Here is a 13,124-nt window from a genome sequence, read left to right on the forward strand (position 1 = left end):
TGTGGTAAGGAGTTTTCTTATACATCTTCATTGAAGACTCATTTGAAGAGACATGTCCCCGATAGACGCAGATCCAGCTCTGGTACAATGAAGCATAAGCAGCAGAAACTTATATGTACCACGTGTGGTAAAATAAGTCGCAGCGTTTATGAACTTGAAATGCATGAGCTGAAGCATGCTGGGTCCAAACCACATAAATGCATGGTATGGTTATGTCTTTTAAAATTAAACTTTTGGTTGAAGCTATGTTATGGTCTGTGCTGCCTGAAAAGATATTTTTTTGAGTCAGTGACAAGCAAGCGATGGATAATGCCACATGATTAGATTCAAACAATCAAAATCAGGAGGTGTATCCAGTTCAGTTCAAAGGGTTTAGTCAATGAGATTAGAGTTGTTTCTGTTTACAGTAGGCGGCCCAGAGAACAAATTAAGTGACTAATTTGTGATTGGTTTGGCAGTTCAGATTGTTATGCAGTTTTATTGTTGCTACACTGGGAGTATGACATTCTTCACAAAAGTAATTTAATCTTCATTTGCTAATATTGTGACCAAGAATAGTGACGGAGTGTTGTTCCAATGCTATTATTTATGTATTGCCTTCTTTATAGGAGATAAACGTAGTTAATTTTTAAACAATGAAAAGTAAAGTTGGAGTTTGAGTGGTTTTATCCTGGTACCTTTTTGCTGCTTTTAGCAGAAAGCAACAGATTATTGGTTCAAAGTATTACTCCATAAGTGACTTTATATGACGTTGCAATTTTTTATTCAGTATTAATAGGGAGCAGTATATCCTATGCAGTTTTATACTGCTCACCAGATGAGACATTATCGTGTTGTATCTGCTGCTGTATCTTCAGAGACTTGTGTAGTCTAGTGTGTGCAAGGTCAGAAATCACATGACGCCAGGTTATAGTCCAACAGGTTTATTTGAAATCGCAAGCTTTCGGAGTCTTACTCAGTGGCACCTCCACATCATAGTCTAGTGTCTGTGAGGGTAGGCACCTTCTGGTCTTTTAAGAATCTTCTACAGTAAACAAAATGTAGTTTGTTGCTCCTCTGCAATTGTTCACAGGTCATATGAACAGGCTCTGCAGGACTACAAAGACTGTTGGGATGACAATTTTTATTGCAAAAACGGGGAGGTTATGTTGGAGCTGTATATGATATTAGTTAGGCCACAGCTGAAATATCATTTGCAGTCCTGGTCATCAAATATAGGAAAGATGTGATTGCACCAGAGAGACCACATTATATGCAGGTGAGTGCAGTACAATAAATTGACAGAAGTACATGTAATTTGCTGCTTCATCTGGAAGGAACATAGGGGTTTTCGAAAGTGAGGAGAGAAGAGATAAAAAGGCAGATGTGACCCCGTGGGATGATGCCACTTGAGGGAGGTGGGTTTTGGGGATGATTTCATAGAGAAGCAGAGTCCCGCGGATGAAACTTGCAGTTACACAACATCAGAAGGTTAGATGTTGACCCTTTACCTCTCGTGTTACAAGACCTCAAGTGAGGTGACCAGTGTTTAATAATTTTGGCTGCTTAAAGTTCAGAGTGACTTCAGCAATGTAACTGAACTCAGCTTTGGAAACCCCGTTTTGGAAATGGTACATGTTCAGTGGTACAGAAACAGGCCACTGTTGAAAGGTCAGATTTTTAAAAAGATAGTTAAATATTTGAGCTTCCTTTGCGAATATTTTAGGATATAACAATTAAACGTTTGACATGTAAGTATATTTATTTAGAAATGCGATCATCACAAATGTAAACATCGGGAAGTTGAGCAAAACTAGCAATTATACAGAATCAAGCCTTGTTTGTAGACTGCAATTCTTATTGCAGCCAAACAGATGATCATGTGACTTGCATCCCATGTTCTTTAAAATGGTTGTGAAGAATGTGTACTAAAATAGGGCAGAACTGACTTGTTTTCTACTATCCTTTACTTGCTTGTTGAGAGTGCTTGACTTTGACTTAACCCCCCTTTCCTTGTATGGGACAAAAGCCTGTATTTTATTATCCTACTCCCCAGTTTTGCATTATCATCATTCCTTAGATGTTCTTTGCTAGGCTCTCTAACACTAAATTTATTTAAGAGAATAAAATGGAAAGCTTACATATCAAAATGGATGCATAAGAATTGTGGACCACCCTCATTTGTAGAAAAATTTTTTTGTGGTACTGGAACTGGAAAACTTCTTCACCTTTGCTTCCAACCTCCACCATTTTCTCACCTTCACAAGGTCCATCTGCATCACTGCCCTTCCTTGACTTCACTGTCTCTATTGTTGATCACGGGCTGCCTGCTAATACTTGTAATAAGCCTCCCTTCCACATTTAGCTCCAGTACATTTCATCACACCCTGTTTCCTGTAAGTCCTCCATTTCATTCTCCCAGTTTCTTAGTTTCCATTAGATCTGTCCTAATGACATAACCTTCCAAAACAGTACTTCCATCTTCCTTTTTCCTCAGTTGAGGATTCCCCTCACCCCTCTTGTAGATGAAAGGGATCTCAACTGCTCTCACTTCTTCCTGTCCTTTCCAGAACTATGATGGAGTCCCCCTTATCCTCATATTCTACCCTATCAGCCTACGTATTCAAAGATTATCCTGTGTCATTTCTGCCAACTCCAGCATGGTGACACCAGCAAATAAATCTTCCTCTCTTGTTCTGCGTGTTGAAGGGGCCGTTCTCTTTTTTTCATATATTTATTCACAAGATATGGGCATCATTGGCTAGGCTGGCATTTATTGCTCATCCTCATTGCCCAGAGAGCGGTTAAGTGTCAACCACCTTGCTGTGGATCTGAAGTCCCATGTAGGCCAGACCAGGTCAGGATAACAGTTTCCTTCCCTAAAAGACATTAGTGAATCAGATGGGTTTTTAACGCAATTGACAATGGTTTAGTGGTCATTACTAGATTTCTAATTTCAGATATTCATTGAATTCACAACCCACCATCTGCCATGGCTGGATTTGAACCACGGTCCCCAGAACATTAACAACTGATGCAGCAGTCTTAAAACAATTTTCTAAAAATAATCTTCAGTGTAGTGACCTCAATGATAAAAGTGCATTCCATGAATATTTGTACAAGACACTTGTTATTGTGTCATAGAAATATTTCCTGTATATGATTGGTCATTATCACAGCTAAGAGACAGCTTACAACTTTGCTGTTAAGCCACTGTAAACCAAATTTTAACATTTTCACTCAATAAAATTAGTGCCTTGATGTTTTAAATAAATAGAGACCCATTTCAATTGATCAGGATTCCATGTAAGCTCCCACTGTTAACCCAGTAGCTCCCAATTTAATATTGCTCGTGAGAGTTTTGATTTCTGCCTCTTGCATTCTGAGTGTAATTTTGAAGCACACTAGTTAGATTCGTGGTCTTTTTAAAAACCTCATAATTGCAGCACAGTCTCACGTTTGTCATCATGGTTTAGTGAGTTTCCTGTCCAATTCAGATTTGTAAAGCTGACCAAGCTCTTGGTTTGTATTGTTTTCCTTTGGATATCTGTGTTGTCCCACCAGCCTCTTGATTTTGGTAGTAATTCTGTAGACATAAGCTGAACTTCTTTATGCCCCTTTTAAGAAGTTCAAAATGATATGAACACCCTTCATTACTTTGGCAGATCTGTGAGAAGTCTTTTGCCTACATCCACATCTTGAAGCTCCACATGAAATATCATCAAGATGCAGAGGACTACCATTGTGAATTTTGTGGAAAAGAATATTTCAATGCCAGTTCATTATGGTTCCACAAACTTGCTCACTCGGGTATGTTTCCAGAATGTTAATTCTCTTTTTGTGGAGTGGGTTTCTCATTCACAGACCAGGTAAGGATGGTAATTTCCTTCCCTAAAGGACATTAGTGAACCAGGTGGGTTTTCCAACAATTGACAATGTTTTCATGGTCATAATTAGGCTCCTAATTCCACATATTTATTGGATTCAAATTCCACCATCTGACATGGTGGGATTCGAACTGGAATCCTCTTGCTTTTCAGTGCCACGCAACATGAACATAATGGATTAAAAGAGTGGCAGTCTGTTTTGTGGTAGTATTTGAGAGAGAAAGTGAGAGAGATGTTGATCAGGTCGCATGGACAACTTCTCAATTCTTGAAAGAAGTACTATAAGACCTTTCTAAATTCACTAAATTGTTAACATAGAAACACAGAATATTAGAATAGGAATAGGATATTTGGCCTTTCGAGCTTGCTTTGTCATTCGATATGATTATAGGTGAAGATTAGTGGGAAGCCTTTAAAAATCAGCAGAGGACAACCAGAAGATGAAATATGAGGGTATGCTAGCTTGTAATATGAAAGAAGATTGCAAGAGTTTTTTCTTTCAAATATATAAACTGTAAGAGAGAGGCAAGACTGGTCATTGGACTACCAGAAAATGAGACTGGAGAAGTAGTAATGGGAACAAAGAAATAGTGGAGGAACTGAATAGCTAGTTTGCATCAATCTTCACAGTAGAAGACACGAGTAGCATACAAAAAGAGGTGAGTGCAATGGCTATCATTAAGGAGAAAGTGCTGGAGAAGCTGAAAGGTCTGAAGGTGAATATATCACCCAGACTGGATGGACTACACCCCTGGTTCTGAAGGAAATGGCTGAGGAGATTGTAGAGGCATTGGTGGTGATCTTTGAGGAATCACTGGACTCGGGGACGGTGCCAGAGGAGTGGAAAATGGCCAATGTAACACCCCTTTTCAAGAAGGGAGAGAGGCAGAAGAATGGAAATTATAGGCTGGTTAGCCTGACCTCAGTTGTTAGTAAGATTTTAGAGTATATTATGAAGGATGAGATTGCAGAGCACTTGGAAGTGCATGGTAAAATAGGCTGAGTCAGCACGGCTTCATCAAGGGGAGGTCATATTTGCTACAGTTCTTTCGAGGAGATAGTGAGCAAGTTGGACAAAGGAGAGCCAGTGGATGTGATCTGTTTGGATTTCCAGATGGCCTTTTGCAAGGTGTCACGCAGGAGGCAGCTAAATAAGATATTAGCCCATGGTGTCAGGGGGGAAGGTACTGGCATGGATAGAGGATTAGTTGACTGGCAGAAGGCAGAGAGTAGGGATAAAGGGGTCTTTTTCAGGATGGCAGCCTGTGAATAGTAAGAGTTCTGCAAGGGTGGCCCCACACATTATGTGTTAACTATCTAGACGAAGAACTGATGCATTGTTGTATGTTTGCAGACAACACAAAGATAGGTGGAGAGACAGTTAGTGTTGAGGAAGCAAGGAAGCTGCAGAAGGACTTGGATGGTGGTCAAAGAAGTGGCAGATGGAATACAATGTAAGAAAGGTTATGCATTTTGGAAGAAAGAATAAAGGCATAGACTATTTTCTAAATGGGAAAGGCTTTGGAAATCTGAAGCACGAAGGGAGTTGGGCATCCTAGCTTGCGATTCTCTTAAGGTTCATTTGGCAGTTCGGAATGCAAATGTAACATTGGCATTCATTTCGAGAGGACTAGGATACAAGAGCAGTGATGTACCGCTGAAGTTGTTCAAGACTCTGGTCAGAATGCCTTTCTTATATTGTGAGCAGTTTTGGGCCCTGAATCTAAGGAAAGATGTGCTAACCCTGAAAGGGGTCCAGAGGTTTACAAGAATGATGCCGGGAACGAAGGGCTTGTCATATGAAGAGTGATTGAGGACTCTGGGTCTGTGCTTGATGGAATTTCAAATAATGAGGGGAGGATCTCATTGAAACTTACAGAATATTGAGAGGCCTTGGACAGAGTGCATGTGGAGAAGATGTTTCTTCTAGGAGAGACCTAGGATCTGAGGGCACAGCCTCCGAGTTGAAGGGATGACCCTTTAGAACAGAGATGAGGAAGAATTTCTTCAGCCAGAGGGTGGTGAATCTTTGGAACTCATTGCCGCAGAGGGCTGTGGAGGCAAAGTAGTTGAGTGTATTTAAGACAGAGATAGATAGGTTCTTGATCAGTAAGGGAATCAAGGGTTACGGGGAGAAGGCAGGAGAATGGGTTTGAGAAACATATCAGCCATGATCAAATGGCAGAGCAGACCTGATGGGCCAAATGGCCTAATTCTGCTCCTGAATGTTATGGTTGGATGTTATGGTTTTATGTTCTTATGATAATGCAATTCACTAGCCTATTCCTGCTTTCTCACCAAATCCTTTGATCTCCTTAGTCCTGAGAACTATATCTACATCTTTCTTAAAAGTCTTCAATATTTTGGCTGAACGTTTTTGCCTGTGCCAGGGAATTCTCATCAATCCCTACGCTAAGAAATTTCTCATTGTCTGTGTCCGTAGAGGCCTACCCTGTTTCCTTAGACTGTGACTCCTCCTTGTACATCATTGTTGTCATTTCCAGGAATCAGTCTGGTAAACCTTCATTGCACTCCTTCAATAGTCAGAACATCCTTCTTCAGAAAAGGAGACCAGAACTGTACACAATACTTCATGTATGGTTTTACCAATGCCTTGTAGCAGTTCCAGCAAGACATCCCTACTCCTGTACTTGAATCCTCTCGCTTCGAAGGCCAACATACAATCTGCCTTCCTCAAAGTCAATTGCACCTGCATGTTTACTTTTCAGTGACTGTTGTACAAGGACACCCAGAACTCGTTGCACCCACCCCTCCCCACCTTCCCTAATCTATCACCATTCAGTTAGTTTTCTGGCTGCCTGTTTTTGCTACCAAAGTGGATAAATCACATTTATCCACGTGATACTGCTTCTGCCATCTCTTTGCCCGCCCAACCCACCCACCCACCCAAATACCCACCCACCCACCCACCCAACTACCTACCCACCCACCCAACTACCCACCCAACTACCCACCCAACTTGCACAAATTGCAGTGAAGCTTCTCTGCATTCTACTTAGAGTACACCCTCCCTCCCAGCTTTGTGTCATGGAGGTATGACACACAGTTTCTTTGTCTATATCTCTAATATATATTGTGCACAGCTGGGTCCAAGCACTGATCGCTGCAGCACCCCACCAATCACTGCCTGCCACTTGGAAAATGACCCATTTATTCCTATTCTGTTTCCTGTCTGCCAATTACTTTTCAGTTAATTTCAGTTCACCACCTCAAATCTCATGCACTTTAATTTTGCACACTAAAGTCTTATGTGGAAACTTATTGAAAGCCTTCTGAAAATCAAAGTGAACCACATCCACTGGCTCCCTCTTATCCAGTCTACAAGTTACATTCTTGAAACATTGCAGCAGATTTGTCAAGTATGACTTTCCATTCATAAATCCATTGCTAACTCTGTCTGATCCTGTCAGTAAATTCCCCTAGTATTTTTCCCTCTACTGATGTCATATAATCAGTGGTAACATTTCCTTTATAATCATGCCATAATTATTTCATATAGAATGATTTTGCATTTATATAGTGCTTAATAATCTCAAATGTCCCAAAGCATGTCACCATCAAAGACCTGCTTTAGAAGTATAGGAGAAATTAAATAAGGAGCCACTTTGAGTGTATCCATCACTCAAGTAACAAAAGCAATGCGTTTCCAGTTTAAAAAGTCTTGTGGTGGTATTTGAGGGAGAGTTGTTCAATGGGTCATGCAGAGAACATCTCATAATTCTCAAATAAAAGCGCTGTGAAACTTTTCTGAATTCACTTAAAAATAATCAATTGAGACTTTTGTTCAATGTCTGGTTGGAAGGATGCAGCTCTTTCTCAGCACTTCGCGGAAGTGTTTGCTTAAAGTATGTGTTCAAGTTCAGGAATGGGCTTGAACCTAGCACCTTTGCGCTCAGGGACAGAAGTGTTACCAATGAAGCTAAACTACTTTTATGTTTGTCCATTTTTGTAAAACTTTTATATTTTAAAGTGTGCATTTACATTATTGTCTGCATTCTTTGGATAGATGAACTGCAGTACTGCTGTGTTCTGTGTGGAAAGAGATTTAAAACCCCTTCAGGTTATAATCAGCATAAGAAAAAGCATAATCTCTCAGAAGAGAAGATCTCCTACAATCAGTTGAGTATTGTTGTTTTCATTTTTGTGTGAATATACATATTGCCTTAAAGTGCTTGTGTCACAATCGGGCACGTTATGTTCCAAACCATTTAAAAGAAGCCTCTGTCCTTCTTTTCTTAAAAACAAAAGTTGTTCATTTCTTACCTAAAGGCCACTTACTGTTCATTTCTTAAGACTTTTGCTTTGTTGTGTAATAGCAAAGATGAAAAGATTAAAGAAATTGGTATAGGTACATTTCTGGACATCACATGCAGACTGCAAATTCATTGAGTGAAAGCCTTTCCTGATAATTCCAGTCTTGGCCTCCCTGGCAGTCAATCAGATGAATATGCCAATACAGTAACTTAAATGCCAAATAAGCGTTGAGGATTTGCCAATGGTGTAAATACTAACTCCTTGCCAGCTGCTGTTGTTGTGGTGTTGGATAATGGACATGGTGAGATACTTTTGTGAGAAAAACAGGTGACTTCAGATGGAATGTAATATATTCAGCAAAAGAAATGATGTAATTCTGGGTTCAGAGATGGGGAGTAGAATATTCTCTATCAGTGGCATGTATTAGTAGCATGGGGAACTTAGTAGGTTGGGTTTGGGCAAATAGAGTGGACCTTCCACCTTTTTCTGCTGATAATCTCTTCTTGTCACTGAAGTAAAATTTCCCATTTCTGCACCAGTCACCATTTAGTATTCCTTGGGCAGTTAGCATTTATACCCTGTGTCAGTCAGGTTTTTCTGGCTGTGTTTTTGCATCCACTGGGAAATGAATAGTGACAGCTCTAACTTCATTTGGGCCCCTTAAAGTTGGCAGGTAGAGAATCTTTCAGACTATGTCTGGCTGGATTGAATCCAGGTATTCAAGATGAAATTACATTATATTAACCCACTGCCACCTGTCCTCCCTGAGTAAATAATTAATTTCCTGCTCTAGTACAGGATTCATTTTCACTGTCGCAGCAATGTCTCTCTTCAAAACAAAATTGAAAATGAAAGGCAATTCTTACATGCCTGCTTAGTCAATAGATAGTCCTGGTGGCAATATAGAATGTGAGTACGTATGTTTCGTGAGACGTTTTCTGACAGCTGAATTTCCAATTGAATACTACTATTCTAGTTTCAAAAAGAGCTTTCCAGACCATTTTCTTTTTCTTTTCTCACTACTTAATCCTTTGGTGTTGCTGTACCTACATATTGTTGTAGGGTGTGATTTGTACCATTTTGTTTCTCACTGATGGCTGCCTCCTAATGGCCCTATTATGTGCTGGGTTACCAGTTGCAGCGCTGTGTAAGCAGTAATATAAATAATGCGTGGAGGCACTTTACGGAAAGCTTGCTAAACTTATAAGAGTTAATAGAAGGATATGCTGATGGGAGGAGGCTCACATAGGGCACAAGCGGTAGCATAGACCAGTTGGATCAAATGACCTGTTTCTGTGCCGTAAAACTATTTGGAGTCTATGTAAACACTGATCTCAGTGTTCTAAGTTAGAGAGGCTCAGGGGTGTGGGCTTGGAGAAATTAGCACGGTTTTTGCTCCTGATCACCATACTGCATCAACTTCTGGCAAATGTACATCTATGGAATTGGATGAAGTTCCAAGTGATTGAATAACCCAATGGCATCCTAGTATTCAGGGTTGCATTTCTCGGGTAAAGAGCTGTATGGAACCAAACCCAAGTGAGTGAAAGTGTCTTCAGGTCAGAGGGAAACAAACTGGTGGAAGAATTGTACAGATATTATTCCCTCTCTGAAGAACCAGGTCCAAGTGTAGTCTTCAGGTAAACTGAAGTCCGACACCAAGCATAGTTGGGACAGATATAATTCAGTCTACTTTCTGAAATCACATAATCTTCTCTAATATTTTAATTGTATGTTGAGTCTATATTGTCATATAGTTAAATAGCAAAACTTTCAGCATTTTGTGAAGCAGAAATGTGGAGTTGATGAAGCATTAAAATTTCTCTGTAGGCAAAGCTGAAGATCCTGACAATGCTAAACACTACAACTTCCCTAGTATGACAGTGTGTAAATGCAACTTGACCAATTTACAGTGTTCATTATAAATATAGATGTATTTGTAATGGAAAAATATTACCAAGATCTGACAGCAGGAAACATAAACAGATGCAAACATTTTTAATGTGACGAAAATATGTGGGTAACCAATGTACAAAGAGCATTTAAAACTTGCTATTGAAATTTTATTAATTTACCTTCCTTTACATTAAGTGCACTTTTTAAAAACTGGTAACATAGTGTCTGAATGTACAACGATGTGGATATTAATCAGAGGTAGATTTATGCCAGAAGTTCTTAATTTTGGCTTTGCTGATAAGCCAGACAAATTCTTCTTGAATCAGCCAGAGAATTCAAGGTCACATCACCTTCATTCATGTTATAGGTAGACCGGCAAAGTTTAGAATGGATTTCTCAAAAGAGCAAGATATTTGGATTCTTGATCTTGTACAGTTACTTCTGTCATTGATCTCTATGTTTTGCTTAGGTGTGATGGATGTGGCAAGGTGTTTTGTGACTGCAAGCAAACAAGTAGCACATTTTGTGAAGACAGGCCACAGATCAGCCGAACTGTAGAGCACATTTGTGAGCATTGTAACAAGATATTCAACCAGATTGAGGACTACCATAAACACATGACTCAACACACAGGTACCTTCTGAGTTCAGCAAATTACCAGCTGATTCTATATATAATATTTCCATCTCTTGGTGTTTACATGTATTACCAACTAGAATAACAGATCTTTTCCTTATATGTGTTGTTATAAGCTGTAAGACAATGACATGCTAAATAGTCCTGATTTCTTTCAATTAAATTGTAAACTCATGAACTTCTCAAGGTCAGATCCTCTGCTGGGAGTCTGACTTTGATGTAGCCATACTCTGGTATTTTTATAACCTTGCCACAAAATACGTTTGTTTCCGCACACATTTCATTGGTAATACTCGACTATTTTGAAAGGAAGTATTGTCTTTTCTATATTTATTTTGATGTAGGCCAAAAACCTTTCCAATGCTTGACCTGTGGCTTGGCCTGGGCTGACCCTCGCTCACTATGGCATCACATTCGTGAGCACAGTGGGGAAAAGCCTTACATCTGTTCCATCTGTCTGGATCCTCACATTGATGCTCGGAGTTTGCGGCTGCACATGAAAAAGCTCCACGGAAATGGGGTCCCAAAGTGTATTACACTTAAAAGGGAACCACTGCCTCTACACAAGTACTTAACACACTTGACCCATGATATGTTTATTTTACCAACGACAGATCAGAAGCAGCAGGACAGCGATTCCATGAATGAGATAAAGCGACATGATGAAGACACTGCAGGAGAATGGAAATCGTTTCCAACCGTTTCTAATGAACACTCCAGAAATCTTTCCATCCTGTCTGATCAAATTTTCTAACATTAGTGAATGACCCACGTTCTTCCTGTTTTCAATGTCTGGACTTTTCCATTCTAAGTGTCTGCAGGATCACTGGAACAGCAAGTATGGACTAGTTTTGCATGATGTTTTGACATCTTTTGGATGGGACCTATGAGAAACAAACTTTTTTTTCTGTGAAACAGGTTTGTTTGACACGTTTTATATAAAACATACTGTAAAATTCAATTTGAGTATTATGAAACTGTGAGGACGTATTAAAACAATGTAAAAATTGTTGGAAACTTCAGAAATGTAATTGCTACACCCCTCCCCTAAATGTCAAAAATACAACTCCAAGTATTAATTTAGACATTGCAAAAATAAAAGGTTGTGCAGTTAAGTGAGTTGCAACTTTTGAAGCAATACAGCGAGGAAAAGTTGGAATTTTTTTATTTATATTTTGTTATCCTAGTTCACATGCTTTTGTTTTTAACCTCCTAATTTATTGATTGCCAATATTCAATGGAAGACAATGCTTCATGTTACCTTTCTAATGACTTTTATACCTTGCTCCGTAATTACGATTGACTGTCGAGCATTTTGAATAGTACCAGCCTGGTAATGCATTTGTGTTAAATAGGAAACAAATGTTTTGACTTGACCTTGAGGTGGACACAGCTAGCTAGGTGATTTATATCTGCAGGCTTTGTTTCGTTGCCATGAGCATTTGGAGCCAGTTATTTTTTTGTTGAACAGATTGGGCTATTTGAATGCGTTAATTGAAGTGGATGCTGCAAAGCCCAGTAAAACGTGTCCTGAAGCAAACAGAAGCTGTGTCTTGATAATGTCATTGTCTGGGCTGATGGCCAGAGTCATAAAGGAATACGGGTCTGGTACACTGCCACGGATACTGCAGGCACTCCAAAGGAAATTTATACCTCGGCAATCTGAGACAGGTTCATTGTTATTCCTTTTAAATGTGAAGACAATGGTTATTTACTATATTTTCCTGAGTGTATCTTGTACTCTCCTCTGTACTTCTCAGACATTTAGGATGTAAGTTTTCATGGTTGCTTCTGTAAGGCTGTATAATTGATGTACGCACAGAATGCTGTTGCATCTTTTTGATTGCAACTGTGAAAATGTCAGAATTAAAGAGCTGCTAAAATGATAATGTTTCTGTTACAGATAGTTTTAAAGAACCTGTTCAGACATGTTATGACACAGCTTTGGAGCAGGTGGGCCTTCTGGTCCAGGGGTGGGGACACTATCACTGCACCGTTATCTGTTACATTTTAGAATACTTTTCAGGAACTTACCATTTATCTCCTAGAGTAATTGCAAACTCTGGTCTCTATGCTTACCATATGAACTGTTACTGAATTATGTTGGCAAATCTTCTAGAAACAGACAACGTGGTATGGAACAAAAGCGAAGTTGCTGGAAAAGCTCAGCAGGTCTGGCAGCATCTGTGAAGAAAAAAATCAGAATTAACGTTTCGGGTTCGGTGACCCTTCCTCAGACCCTTCTGAGGAAGGATCACCGGGCCTGAAATGTTAACCCTGTTTTCTGCTTCACAGATGCTGCCAGACCTGCTGAGCTTTTCCAGCAACTTTGTTTTTGTTCCTGATTTACGGCATCCACAGTTCTTTCAGTTTTTATTTAACATGTGGTATGGGTTGTCCTGATCAGTCTGACTAAATTTAGCTTCTAGAACCTAGCACTTTGTCCTACAG

General features: G+C 39.6%; 1 protein-coding gene across 2 annotated transcripts; it reads left to right on the forward strand.

The window, feature by feature from the left end:
* The first annotated feature begins 6 nt into the window (after positions 1 to 6).
* On the forward strand, positions 7 to 12,826 carry LOC109930304 (zinc finger and BTB domain-containing protein 11-like). Of its 2 annotated transcripts, none has more exons than XM_048612561.1 (5): positions 7 to 204; positions 3,645 to 3,789; positions 7,894 to 8,005; positions 10,507 to 10,670; positions 11,018 to 12,826. In XM_048612561.1, exons 1-5 carry the CDS (start codon positions 88 to 90, stop codon positions 11,425 to 11,427), a joined length of 948 nt encoding a protein of 315 aa, XP_048468518.1. In that variant the 5' UTR covers positions 7 to 87; the 3' UTR covers positions 11,428 to 12,826. The 2 variants fall into 2 exon arrangements, with proteins under 2 accessions (XP_048468518.1, XP_048468519.1); XM_048612562.1 differs by having other exon boundaries at positions 11,288 to 12,826.
* Positions 12,827 to 13,124: the final 298 nt, after the last annotated feature.

The sequence above is a fragment of the Rhincodon typus genome, chromosome 26 (genome assembly GCF_021869965.1).
Source record: "Rhincodon typus isolate 14 chromosome 26, sRhiTyp1.1, whole genome shotgun sequence".
NCBI classification, from domain to species: Eukaryota; Metazoa; Chordata; class Chondrichthyes; order Orectolobiformes; family Rhincodontidae; genus Rhincodon; species Rhincodon typus.

Excerpts from the sequence above, each read along its gene's own strand:
- LOC109930304 (XM_048612561.1), top strand. The coding sequence starts at position 88 with ATGAAGCATAAGCAGCAGAAACTTATATGTACCACGTGTGGTAAAATA. Across the intron at positions 205-3,644 it reads CCAAACCACATAAATGCATG|ATCTGTGAGAAGTCTTTTGC; the intron begins GTATGGTTATGT and ends TTACTTTGGCAG. Across the intron at positions 3,790-7,893 it reads CCACAAACTTGCTCACTCGG|ATGAACTGCAGTACTGCTGT; the intron begins GTATGTTTCCAG and ends TTCTTTGGATAG.